Raw genomic sequence first — 14,386 nt, 5'->3', positions numbered from 1 at the left:
TTGTAAGATAAGTCGTAGGGTCAGTATTGCCTCACGTGTTCCAACATTTCTACGGAATCCTAACTGATCTTCCCCGAGGTCGGCTTCTACTAGTTTTTCATTCGTCTGTAAAGAATTCGCGTTAGTATTTTGCAGCTGTGACTTATTAAACTGATAGTTCGGTAATTTTCACATCTGTCAACATGTAACATTATTACATTCTATTACAGAAGTCTGGATTTCGGCACGCGAGGTAATAGTGACCCTACGACTTCTCATAAAAGATAGGTTAAGGAAAGTCAAACCTACATTTATGGCATTTGTGGACTTAGAGAAAGCTTTTGCCAATGTTGACTGGAATACTCTCTTTCAAATTCTAAGGATTACAGGGATAAAATACAGAGAGCAAAAGGCTATTTACAATTTGCACAGAAACGAGATAGCAGTTATAGGAGTCAAGGGGCATGAAAGAGAAGCAGTGCAATGAGACAGAGTTGTAGCCTGTCACTGATATTATTCAATCTGTGTATTGAGCAAGCAGTAAAAGAAACAAAAGAAAAAATTGGAGTGGGAATTGAAATCCATTGAGAACAAATAAAAACTTTTAGGTTTGCCGATGACATTGTAATTCGGTCAGAGACAGCGATGGAGTTATAAGAACAGTCGAACGGAATTGACAGTATCTTGAAAGGTGGATATCAGATGAACATCAAGAAAGCAAAACGATGATAATGGAATGTAGTCGAATTAAGTCGGGTGGTACAGAGGGAATTAGATTAGGAAATGAGATACTTAAAGTAGTAAAGGAGTTTTGCTATTGGAGAAGCAATATAACTGATGATGGTCGACTTAGGGAGGATATAAAATGTAGCCTGGCAATGGTAAGAAAAGTGTTACTGAAGAAGAGAAATTTGTTAACATGGAGTATAGCTTTAAGTGCGTGGAAGTCGTTTCTGAAAGTACTTGTATGTAGTGTAGCCATGTATGGAAGTGAAACATGGACGATAAGCAGTTTTGACAAGAAGAGAATAGAAATTTTCGAAATGTGATGCTACAAAAGAATGCCGAAGAATAGACGGGTAGATCACGTAGCTAATGAGGAGGTACTGAGTATAACTTGGGAGTATAGAAATTTGTGGTACAACCTGACTAAATGAAGGGATCGGTTGTTAGGACACATTGTGAGGCATCAAGGGATCAATAGTTAAGTACTGGAGGGAAGCGTGTGGGGTAAAAATAGTAGAGGGAGGTCGAGAGATGAATACAGTTAGCAGATTCAGAGGGATATAGGTTGCAGATGAAGAGGCTTGCACAGGATGGAGTAGCCCCATAGAGCTGCATCAAACCAGTCTTTGGAGTGAAGACCACAACATAAAATAAATGTCAGAGTACGGTAAGAATGTTGTTAATGCCCACGTAAGTGTAAAAGGCAGCTGAGGACACCCGTGCGTGTGTTTGTGCCACAGGAACTCGCCAAGGACGTCGGCGGTGGTCGGCTGCACGCGCTCAAGGGCGATGTGAGTCAAGAGGGCGACGTGGTGGCCGCCTTCCAGTGGGTGCGCCAACACCTCGGCGCCGTCCACATCCTCGTCAACAACGCCGGCATTTACAGCGAGGCGTCCCTCACCGGTGAGCCGATCAGCGGTCTGCATTAACCAGGGACTCGCTTGCTCTGATGATAAGAGAAACTCTATGGACAGCCATGTACTTGAGTTTCTACTGCAGTACATATAGTATCCAGTAAAATAAAAAAAAACTGTGTTCAACTAGCAGCATGTTTTAATGTTAACGTAAACTAAAAAAAATGTAAATGTCGTGTGACTAGGGGTAGACAGTTTTCCGGGTGCACGTATATCGATTTGATGCCACTTTGGCGACTTGCGCGTCGGTGGTGGATGAAATGACGATGATTAGGACAACACAGCACCCAGTTCCTGAGCGGAGATAATCTCCGACCCAGCCGGGAATCGAACGCAGGCCTTTAGGACTGACATTCTGTCGCGCTGACCACTCAGCTACCGGGGGAACACACCGTAAAATAATGTTGTCGAATGCAAATTTTTCAAGCCAATTCCACTAATCAATTCTGCCCGTGTTGTCAGACGAGTAACAGCATAGTCATGAAGTAATATATCGACAAAGTTTTTACTCTATCTTTTCAGCCGAAGTGAGCCCACTGAAACAGGACCGCTATCGAAACCTTTGAGAGCAATAAGCACAATACCTCATTCTGGACCGACAACATCATCGCTGACCCCCTGGAACGTTCTGGGCGTTAGTAAAATGCCGTGATTGTCGATTGTCGGCGAAAGTGGGGGTTCGTGGTACTTCTTTCCGCCTGTGTTGGAGAACAAAATGGTTCAATGCCCGAGGCAGGATTAGAACCTACGACCGTAGCTGTCGTGCGGTTCCAGACTGAAGAGCCTAGAACTGCTTGGCCACACTGGTCGGCCTGTTTGAGAACAGTGGGGAGTTGTGTTGGCGACTTTGGACCGGTCAAACATCTAGAGCCGTGACGCGGAACGTAATAGAGCAAATACAGTGAGAAGCGGTATTTGTTAAATTTATGAAACAGAATGTGGAGAGGTGCTGGGACGAGTATTCAAGGAATTAATTTCAGATCATTAATCGCTGCGAGCATTCAGTGTTTTGGGCACAGAAGTGCGAAGTGCTACAATCGCGTAAGCGTGGGAGCCATTGCGTGTTAATGGCAAGAAAACGTTTTTTTATTAATGATGTCTGAAGAAAACTTTAGAAGCCAATATCGCTAAAAAAGCATTTTATTGGGTGACCGGTTCTGACAGAGTTACGCTGTCATCCAATAAAACGCTTTTTCTTTGACCGATCATAGTTTGTGAAGTTTTCTTCAGTTATCACACATTGCAGGTGGCCCCTAGGCTGAACGGGTCAGGAATATTTGTTTATTAAGCCACCTTATATTTAATTGGGACAAGAGGAACGAATAACGAAACCGCGATACACGAAAATGTGGGGAAGTACCACACAAAGTATCAGATAAACTAATCTGTGTTGCAAATTCAGGCATAACTATTTGTTAGACTGTATTTGAGCGAACAGAGTCAATAAACGCACTCTGATGACATCGGCATTAAACGTGCTTAAAATGGGGAGGGGGGGGGGTGTAATCTCTTCTCACGTTTTCAACACCTACTCCGTCATAAGTTCGATTCTGTTGAGATAATATTTCTTTTTATACTTGCTCTCTTACTTATTTTCGGGAGTATCACCTATTAAGTTTACATTGATTGCCTTTAAACGTTCTCTGTTTGAAGGGTGAGTATTTCTTTGTTTAGATTAGCTTAACTATTTTAGTTAAAATATTATTTTGTGGGGTCAATGATATGAAGTTTTTCATGTTAGGTCGTGTATATGTTTCCTAATTGTTCATTAAGTTTCTTTCTTTATTTTTTATAGAACTATGATTTTTATTTTGGGTATTTACTACATAATAATTGGTTAAAGAGTTTATGTTTCCTTACTGCAGGCATTGTAGTCTGGTAGTCTACAATGTGGCTGCTAGCAGAGCCTTCTTGAAACAGAAAAAATATTTAGTGCACAGTCGTGTTTCTAAAATTCTATTCAAGGAATAGTGCAAAATGATGACTCTAGCAATGCATTGCAACCGTCTCTGTATTGCTCCCGTACGGATCGTCAGGAGAAGATTACGTTAATTACAGCACTCACAGAGGCACTTAAGTCATTATTCCCGCGCTCCACATCTAAGTGGAACGTGAAGTAATCTCTAATAACTGGAACAATGGAAAATGCCCTATGCCGTGCACTTCACAGCAATTTTCAGAATATAGATGTAGATACCGAAATAGAAAAACCAGAAATTTGTTTGAAGCATGTATTGTAGTACGATGGGCTGCTTTATTTATTTTTGCACTGGGGAACTTGCGAGCGAAATATGGTATTTTCTACAGTATCACTACCGACAAGAGAAGTACCGCAGCTCATGTGGCTAAAATCGAATAAAAAAATTTTTAAAATACGGGGATGTTTTTGTCTTACCGCCCGTGTAAGAACTACAGAATCACAAGTCACTTAAGGAATAATACCGCGTAACACACAGCTCTGACTAGCAAATGCACAAGTGACATAAACGAGGATTTATTTGGGAAAAACCTGAATTACTTGAAACAGTGTAAGCCAACACATGCAGTAATTACAGAATCATGTTTCTCACAATATAAATTGCTGTACTGTTGGACGCTCTTCTCTTATTCGTCATCGAAGTGCAAATGTGGCGTTTAAATGAAATGATCAAAACATGGTAGAATAGAACTGCCTCTGGCAGAGATCTGGTTTGCGTGATCCCTGTGGCATTCCTCATGTTCTTGCCATTGCTTTTGCTGCGGTCAGATATCAGAGACACGAGAAAGTGTGGGCCGCAACGCCTGGTCCTGCCGCAGCCCATGTTTACTCTAGGAAAGGATAGCTGGCGCCTTCCCACGCGCTATTCGCGAGTGGAACGGGGTTGGAGGGATCAGATAGTGGTACCGAAAGTACCCGCCGTCACACATTAGTAGGTGGCTTGCGGAGTATGATGTAGATGTAGATGAGACCCTCAATAAACCAGGTGATATATAACAAATTCTGGGATAGAAGAAAATCGCTGAGAAATTTGGACGAAGTAAGAAGCTTGGTCAGCAACAGTTTACATCAGTAGCGGATTATCGTATTACCTATGACCTGCGGAACAAAACAGACGAAAACTGATGTGCCAGTAAGTTTAGCACAGGCGACGCTGAACAATGAAGGAGACATGCATACACAAGAAATGAATATTATCTATCTTTTTTTTGTTGTTGATGATGGTCATCACCCACAAGGCACGAAACTCACTGAGCGGTTGGCAGGTGTAATATTTTTTTGTGATCGAGACGTTTGTTTTGTCAGATATCGAGCTTTTCATTTTATGTCCTGGTAACGTATCAGTCAGTTAATTTTTGTCATTTTCGCACTTAGAATTCGGTGAAATAATTGTTGTTTCCTTCTGAAGTAATGTTGTGTAAGTTACACTTGTGGTTATTTTTCCGCGACATCCGAACCAGCTATTAATAATTTATTTTTTATTTTTTATCATGTTCTAACAAGATTTGAAATAATTATTTCCTTTTCATTTATGTACTTTTAAATACATAATAAAATACACTTAATCAGATACACAAACACATATTGAAATTAAATTATTCAGAAATTAATATTTATAGCTCTCGATATACAACATTTGAGATTTATGAACATCTGTTATCATCTGTGACCAATTTTGTTGAGATTCTGTATAATAAAGGCCACACAGTTGTTGTATGGAGTTGTATGGGGACAGTAATAAAAGAATCATGAGCTGAAGTCAGATGTAATATTACGAAAGTTATAAAATTCTATCTAGATGTGGTAAACTTAATGAGTTAGATGTAAAAATAAAATAATCACAATTACCAATTCCACTAGCAGCATACGAAAACTATAATGAATCTGAGACTGTAATGGAATGACTATAACAGACTTCCGTCAAATCAACGAACCAAAAGATAGGAAACCTGCTATGCTTCCTGTCCTCAAACATCTTTTATAAATTGCAACATACTCGTTATTTTGGTTTGAGGTGCAATTAGCGGTTGCACTATGAATATGTTTATTATGCAAGAACATTAGAGAAAGCGTTATACAGACCACTGCCTAGCAACACATGTGCAGACCCAACCAAATCCAGTGAGGTGGGGTGACAATGAAGGCAGCCGCAAAGGTAAGATTCTCACTTTTAACCAGGTGGCAGTTCGCTCAGCTGCTCAATGAACATTTGTAATGTATCGACCAAATGCATTCAGAGGGAGACATGAGATCATTAATGTAAATTTTATCTCCCACCCACTCCAAGCGACACTGAGACTATCAACCAATCGTTTAAGTTCCTTCTTTGGTGGAAAATACAAGTTACTAATGCTTTGGTTTGATTTACTCAGTTTTCGTTCTTATAAACTGCCCCTGAATCTAGAAATTTGATTATTCTTGATTTACCCTCGGTGACCACTGACCGTCACGGTAAGAGGGTCAGTACATAATTTATTTACCAGCTTGGCGCCCTAGAGCAACACACTGTCTAACTTGGCGCTCAAAGTGAGGACAGAAAATTGTAAGCACTACAATTTGTATTTTGTTCTATTTATTTATTGAACCTCATCAAATTAAGGCCATCAGGTCCTCTCTTACATATGACCAGGCTTTCACATATAGAGTATCTTTTTTACATCTTAGTTACTAAATAAATAACAATCATTTTAATATAACAAATAGTAATAAAACAATGTGAGTGTCATTGAGAGTAAAGAATACCAACTATGAACTAAGAAAGTTAATGGTGGCAATAATTCTACTACTGCTGCTTCCAATTACTATAGCAATAATAATAATAATAGTAATAATAATAATAATAATAGTAGCAAGAACAATAAGGGGTAATAAAGTTAATACTGGCAATACTTCTAGTACTGCTCCTTCCAGCAGCAACAACAACAATAATAACAATAATAATAATAATACCATAATAGTAACAATAATAATAATGACAGTGACAGATATAAAATACTTTATAAGCGTAAAAATACATATTTTCTGATGCAGCGAGTTCAGGGGAAGGAAACTGCACCAACAAAGAACATTGGCAAATGAGGAATATGTGTTCGGAAAAAAGGATGTAAAGGAATAACGCGTGCATACAGGAACAATAGTAGTCATTATTGTTGCATTGTTAGTTTCATCATTAGCTATCTTTTAAAGCTGAAGACGTTATTCAGTTCTCTAATATACTGCGGGAGGTTATTCCAGAGTCGAGTTCCTCGTGATGGCTGGGTGTTGTGTGAAGTCCTTAGGTTAGTTAGGTTTAAGTAGTTCTAAGTTCTAGGGGACTGATGACCATAGATGTTAAGTCCCATAGTGCTCAGAGTCATTTGAACCATTTGAACCAGAGTCGGGTTCCTGCTACTGAGGACTTCGAGAAAGTGATTGAGCAATGAAGTGGGACAGAATGGATTCTGCTCTGACGGGAGGGGGTGATTCTGCCATGTTGTTTAGACAAGAGCGTTAATCCTGTGATGCGCATGTCCACTGCGGTGGACAGCTTTTAATAGTCGCTTCTTTGATGTCTTCAACCAGTCCTGAAGCTGCAAATGCACACAGTCCAATCCAAATAACAGTCCCTACTGGTGCTGTACCCTGCGTACATCTGCAGCCTCAGGACTGGCTGAAGACACCAAAGAAGCGAAACAGCTGTCCACTGCAGTGGACCATGTGCACCACAGGGTTATGGTCGAGAAGAGGGTCGGTGTACGTAGATAAGACAACAGAAGTGGCAGAGCGTGTGGGAATCTCTGCGCTTGTCTGCACGCGAGACAGGATAGTTGTGCATACCATAGTGAGATATGATCAAAGAGTCGAACATCACAGATATGGCAAACACAACATTTACGAGGTGCGACAATAAAGTAATGAGACTGATGTGGAAAAAGATGTTGCTTACCGTTTTAGTCAAGTTTAGTGTTGTCTCCTTCAAAGTAATTCCCTTCTGATTGTACACACTTTTTCCAGCGCTTCTGCCATTGATGGTAACATTTCTGTAACTCATCTTCTGTAATATCCTCCAAGACCCTCGGCACAGCTTTTTGGACATCTTGTGTTGCTTGAAAATGGTGTGTGTTGACCGCCATTTTGACTCTTGAAGCGATATCTAGTGAATAAGGTGGCTGTGGTAGTAATGAAATTTGTTTTGGGGTTAAAAATTGCTGTACTGACAGAGCAATATGGGATGGCGCGTTGTCGTGATTAAGAATCCAATCATCAGCAATAATGGCACGGACACGAAGAACTCTTTTACGAAGTCTTTCTAAAAGTTGTTTGTAGTAATATTGGTTAACTGTTTGTCCAGGAGGCAGCCACTCTTTATGAACAATTCCCTTGTAATCAAAGAAGCAGTCAAGAATGTCTTTCACTTTTGGCTTTGACATGCGAGATTTTTGGTCTACATGATCCCTCTGAGCACCATTGGGAACTTTGGCCTTTTGTCTCTGGATTGTACTGAAAAAACCAAGTTTCATTACCAGTGAAACATGGCTCAACAATTCTGGATTGATTTCCGTTTGCTCTAACAGATCGGCTGCCACATTTTCCCGTGTTTCTCGCTGTTGTGGTGTGAGATTTTTGGGAACTATTTATGCACAAATCTTTCTCATACCAAGATCTTCAGTTATTATTAAACGAACCGTTTCTCGATTGATGTTCAGTTCTTCTGCAATCATTTTCACGGATAATCTTCGATCAGATCGTATGAGTTCACTCACCCTGGCCAAGTCGACATCTGTCGTCCACTGCGGCCTTCTTCTTCAACAGTCGTTCTGCCTTCACTAAAAATTTTATGCCAACGAAAAACTTGAGCTCTTGACATAACCTCCTCTCCAAAAGGCTTCTGAAGCTTACTGTAAGTTGTCGTCGCGTTTTCGCCCAATTTAGCGCAAAAAGAAATGGCATACCGTTGCGCAATATTATGCGGTTACATTTCCGTGACGAGACACAAACAAGTGTTAACTTATTACAGCACAACTGACGACTGAGCAGTTGCATCGATGTGCCGCTTGGACTAGAAGCAGCTTACAGACCAAGGTCAAAGATGTTGTGCCTACGCAAGCCTGCAGGGTTGCCACATCTTGCAAAGAAAATCAGTCTCGTTACTTTTTTGTCGCACCTCGTGTAACCAGCTCCAGGCCCAGAGATTGCCTGAGAAAGTCCTTGCAGGATAACACCGCTGTAATCAGTAACTGAAACTGTCGAGGGCTTTTCCCATTACTGTCAAAGCACCTTGTAGTATCCACTGTAGCGTACCTTTATACACCGATGCACTGCGGCCTACGTTTGGTTCCTGTGTTTCCAGAGGCCACAGAGGAGGACATGCGGCGCGTGGTGGAGGTGAACCTGCTGGGCCTGTCGCTGTGCACGCGCGAGGCGGTCAGGCTGATGCTCGACCAGGGCGTACACGACGGCCACATCGTCCACATCGGCAGGTCGGCCATCCTCACACAGCAGCAAGCGGAAAATACGTCACCCTCACAGTGACAAACTAGTTTCATATGAAGATGGTATCTGTTCTTTCGGGCATGTCCGAAAGAACAGATACCATCTTCACATAGTTTAAGGCCAACCGGCCATTGACCTTCTTCTTCTGTGTGGATGCACACGTATTGCCCGAACACTTACAGGTCTGGGTAAGATCGTCTGCCGCGAGTAATGAGTGTAATGGACAGGGGCACTACGAATGTAGTGTGTGGACATTTAGTTGGGAGTATGGGTCTCACGGGGAGCGTGCAACGGATAAATCCCTGCAGTCCCACTATCCTCTGTGTCCTCGGTGGATCAGATGGATAGAGGGGCTGTCATGTAAGCAGGAGATCCCGGGTTCGAGTCACGGTTGGGGCACACATTTTCAACTGTATCCGTTGATGTATATCAACGCCTGTCGACAGTGTACGCTCTTGATTTAATTATAATTTCCAATTAGTTTTAAGTCAAAGAATTTATTTTCATTCCTCTGTAGTTCCCTAACAGGCTGGTCCAGTTTGTCCGTTGTTCATCCAGTGCCACAGAAATACTACATACTTTGGGTGTTGTGAAATGTTTATCAATAGCTGTCATCACACGACTGGCAGTCTATTCGCACCCGGTAATAAGTGCAATCAACGGGGGATCTTAAGTGGCTCTGAGCACTATGCGACTTAACGTCTGAGGTCATCAGTCGCCTAGAACTTAGAACTAATTAAACCTAACTAACCTAAGGACATCGCAAACATCCATGCCCGAGGCAGGATTCGAACCTGCGACCGTAGCGGCCACTCGGTTCCAGACTGTAGCGCCCAGAACCGGACGGCCATCCCGGCCGGCCGGGGGATCTAAAGTCCATTCGATATTTCGTGAAGACTTCTGACTCTGTTCCTCTAGGGAAAGAGAGTGAATACGGAATATCGTCTCAACTAGATTCGTGACTTGCTGTCAGAAAGGTCACAATTCGTAGTAATTGACAGCACGTAATTGGTGGAGTGATGTCTGGGGTCCCTCTTGAAACTGTAAACCCTTTCCTATTCCTGGTGTATATAAATGGTTTGGGAGGCAATCTGCAGAGCCCTACCACATTGTTAGCAGATGATGCCACTGCTAACCGTCTATTGACATCAACGGAGAATCAGAACGAGTTACAATACACTGCAGACAAAATATATGAACTGTCAGAAAAAAGTGGAAATGAACCTAAAACATAACAAGTGCGAATTCCTCTACATGTGTACTACGAAAATGCCCTTAAATTTCTGTTACATGAAAAACGGGTGTGAACTATGTTAGAACAAAGGAATTCAAGAGTCAAAACTTCCAAAACGGAACGCATGAGTAATAACATTTGGTACTTACGGAGGACAAACGCCGGCCGCTGTGGCCGAGCTGTTCTAGGCGCTTCAGTCTGGAACCTTTCTGCTGCTACGGTCGCAGATTCGAATCCTGCCTCGGGCATGGACGTGTGTGATGTCTTTAGGTTAGTTAGGCTTAAGTAGTTCTAAGTTCTAAGGCACTAATGACCTCAGATGTTAAGTCCCATACTGCTCAAAACCATTTGAACTATTTTTTAGAAATGAAAGACAGTAAAAAATAGTCGATTCAACTAAATATCTATCGATTGCAATCAGAAGCACCTTAAACTGAAAACTGACAATTTTGTAGGAAAGATGAATCAAAGGCTGCTTGTTATCTACGGGACACTTGGTTGGTTGGTTGGCTCATTTTGGGGCACAGGACCAAACAGGGAGGGCATCGGCCCCATCGGATTAGGGAAGGATGGGAAAGGAAGTCGTCCGTGCCCTTTCAAAGGAACCATCCTGCCAGTTGCCTTAAGCGATTTAGGGAATTGAACCGTCGTACCCCCGAATGCGGTTCGTGTGCTAACCATTGCCCCACCTCGTTCGGTAGCAGAACACTTGAAGGCAGCCCACTAAAGAAAGTGCTATCTCTATGCACTAGCATACTCCTGTCTAGTATTCTATTTTTGCCGTATTGGACAGACAGAAGACATTGAAAATGTGCTTGTAACAACGGCTAATTCTGTGATCTTTCATAAAAAGCTTCCCATCGAGTGTTATGTCCCCATGACGTCATTACTAACACTACAGCCCGTGCTCATTCACCCACCACCTAGTCTCGCCTTACAAGTTCGTTGTGCCGGTTGGCACATCTTTGCCTATCGATAGATTTTTTGTTATCGATGGACTGCGCGTCGTGCATCGCTGGGAGGACGGCGGCGGCAGCCGGGACGGTTGTACACGGGGAGAGCGGGGAGAGCGGAGTGACAACAAGCAAGTGCGGGTAGAATGTAACGGAACGTGTGTGTAGCGTCTGGGGCCACGGCAGTCGGTGTTTTGTAATGATGTGTCACTGCCAAGTAACTTAGCTCGATGAAACTTGGACCACACACAGAAAGAACAACACGAAAATAACAGAAATGTCACTTTTATTCAAAGACAACACTTACACTGAAGTCACCGCGATTTACGACGGTCCCCGGGACCGTGTGGGTGTGTGATCACCACAGGCGGCAATGCATTCTGTGCGACGTGACCCGTCCTCTGTGGCCGAGCGGTTCTAGGCGCTTCAGTCCGGAACCACGCGGCTCCTACAGTCGCAAGTTCGAATCCTGCCTCAGGCATGAATGTGTCTGATGTCTTTAGGTTAGTTAAGTTTAAGTAGTTATAAGTCTAGGGGGCTGATGACCTCAGGTGTTAAGTCCCATAGTGCTCAGAGCCATTTGAACCATTTTGTTTGTGGACGGCTGCAATCCGTGGCCGAAACGCATCCCACAAGTGCTCGATGTTATTTAAGCAGTGGGAATCGGCAGGCCAGTCCATTCGCCACCTTGTTGTCACCTCTCGCCATACGAGGATTCGAAATGTTTTGGTGGTCAAGGTGTTATAGTGTGGGGAAGTATAATGTTGCGTAGGTGTACTGGCTTCCAAATCATCCAACATGGTCCACTCACCGATCAATGTCACTGTGGCACAACTTCTTCCACACGGGCGTCTTTTTAGGGGTGCATTCAGCCGCGACGTCACTGTTATGGATTACAATACGCGACGGCATCAACAGCGGAAGTGCAGAAGCTCTTGGGACGAGAGGATATTCGAGGAATGGACTATCCTGCCTATGACCACGACTTAAATGCCATGGAGAGCTAGGGAGGCGTATCGCAGCACGACCACTCGCACCATCAATAGTCCAGCGGTTGTCAACGCTATACCAGGGGAACTCCTTAGCAACACTGTGGCCAGTATGGTAGCATGTTGCAGAGCATGCATAGCCGCCCCTGGTGATCACACACACCCTATTAAGAACAATGTCCCACGTTTTGTATCATAAATCGTGGTAGCTTCAGTGTAGTTATTGACTCTGAATAAAAGTGTCATTGCTGTTCGTCTTGTTGCGTTTTCCTTACAGTTACCTTCGTTATTGTACCGCAATAGTTCTTCCTATGCAACGTTTCCACTCAGTCCACCTGAAAAACCGTCAGGATGATATGTGAAATGTTGGGCTCAAGAGAATGAGAAGACATTACAATCACGTGATATAGAGTTTGGGACACGGTCACCTTCTAAAATCGTTACAATTTGATCATGTACTGTAATGTAGCAGGGTGTTGTAGTTGTTCTCTTTCATTGTTAACCATTACTCTGATGTCTCTGAGTAATATTTAATTTTGTAGCACACATTACTTATGAAGAATGTTCTTAGTAATCTTTTCCATCTCCTTGATAAATGTTCTTAGTAATCTTTTCCATCTCCTTGATAAATTTATAACATAATTTTATTCCCCGATAGAAAATGTTGTTTTGAATTTTTGGTTGCTTTTCCTTGGTAAATGTGAGTCCAAACTGTGTTTTGCTCCATAAAATCATCATTAATGTTTTCTGCATCTACATCTGCATGGTTACGCTGCAATTCACACTCAAGTGCCTGGCAGAGGGTTCATCGAACCATTTTCGTACTACTTCTCTACCATTCCACTCTCGAATGGCGCGTGGGGAAAAGGAACACCCAAATCTTTCCGTTCGAGCTCCGATTTCTCTTATTTTATTTTGATGATCATTTCTCCCTTCGTAGGTGGGTGTCATCAAAATATTTTCGCACTCGGAAGAGAAAGTTGGTCATTGAAATTTCGGAAATAGACCTCGCCGCAAAGAAAACCGCTTTTTTTTTCACTGTGTGCCACCCCAACTCGCGTATCGTATCAATCGCACTCTCACCCCTATTGCGCGATAACACGAAATGAGCTGCCCTTCTTTGCACTTTTTCGATGTCCTCCGTCAATTCCACGCGGTAAAGATCCCACACCGCACAGTAATGTTCCAGCAGAGAACGGACAAGTGTAATGTAGGCTGTCTCTTTAGTGGGTTTGTCGCATCTTCTAAGTGTTCCGCTAACAAAGCGCAGTCTTTGTTTCGCCTTCCCCACAATATTATCTGTGTGGTATTTCCAATTTAAGTTGCTCGTAACTGTAATTCTTAGGTATTAAGTCGAATTGATAACTCTTACATTTGTGCAATTTATCGTATACCCAAAATTTATCGGATTACTTTTAATACCCATGTGGATGACCTCGCACTTTTCTTTATTTAGTGCCAATTGCCGCTTTTCGCACCATACAGAAATTCTCTCTAGATCATTTTGTAATTGGAATTGACCGTCTGCTATGCACCACAGAATAGTACATGTACACACTTAGTCCAGCACAAAGTTTTTTAAAATATTTCTTCGCAGTTGGCAAACCACCACTTTTTACTCTTATGGCCCTTTTCTGCAGTTTAAAAGTTGTGTCTTTGATTCCTATCTTTGACGCACAGAAAAGGATCCCATAGCCATTCCATATTAACTGGTAATCAATATTCACCCTTTGCTTAATGCTGCAGAGCTTTATACCTCTTTATGCCGAGTTCCATATTCATTGAAACTTCCTGGCAGATTAAAACTGTATGTCAGACCGAGATTCCAACTCTGGACCCTTGCCTTTCGCGTGCAAGTGCTCTACCTGCCGAGCTACTCAAGCACGACTCAGAACGCGTCCTAATAGCTTCACTTCCGCCGGCACCTCGCCTCCTATCTTCTAAGACGCTTCATAGAGGTTCTCCCCTGCAGCTGGCGAGACTAGCACTCCCGGAAGAAGGAATACTGCGGAAGCATGACTAAGTCAAAGCCTTGGGGAAGTTTCATATGAGCGTGCACTCTGCTGCATAGGGCAAGTTTAATTCTGGAAACATCTCCCAGGCTGTGACTAAGCTATGTCTGAGCAGTATTCTTTCTTCCA

The 14,386-nt window shown here is 42.6% G+C and overlaps 1 protein-coding gene across 1 annotated transcript in view; it reads left to right on the top strand.

Annotated features, from left to right (window-relative positions):
- LOC126336469 (farnesol dehydrogenase-like) overlaps positions 1–14,386 on the top strand; it is a 71,762-nt gene that overhangs the window by 11,179 nt on the left and 46,197 nt on the right. Inside the window, exons 2-3 of the mRNA XM_050000208.1 lie at positions 1,446–1,608; positions 8,927–9,056. Coding sequence (XP_049856165.1) covers positions 1,446–1,608; positions 8,927–9,056 — 293 coding nt within the window. The remainder of the gene's footprint in view (positions 1–1,445; positions 1,609–8,926; positions 9,057–14,386) is intronic.

The sequence above is a fragment of the Schistocerca gregaria genome, chromosome 2, assembly GCF_023897955.1.
Source record: "Schistocerca gregaria isolate iqSchGreg1 chromosome 2, iqSchGreg1.2, whole genome shotgun sequence".
NCBI classification, from domain to species: domain Eukaryota; kingdom Metazoa; phylum Arthropoda; class Insecta; order Orthoptera; family Acrididae; genus Schistocerca; species Schistocerca gregaria.
This window is presented reverse-complemented; position numbering and strand designations above follow the sequence as displayed.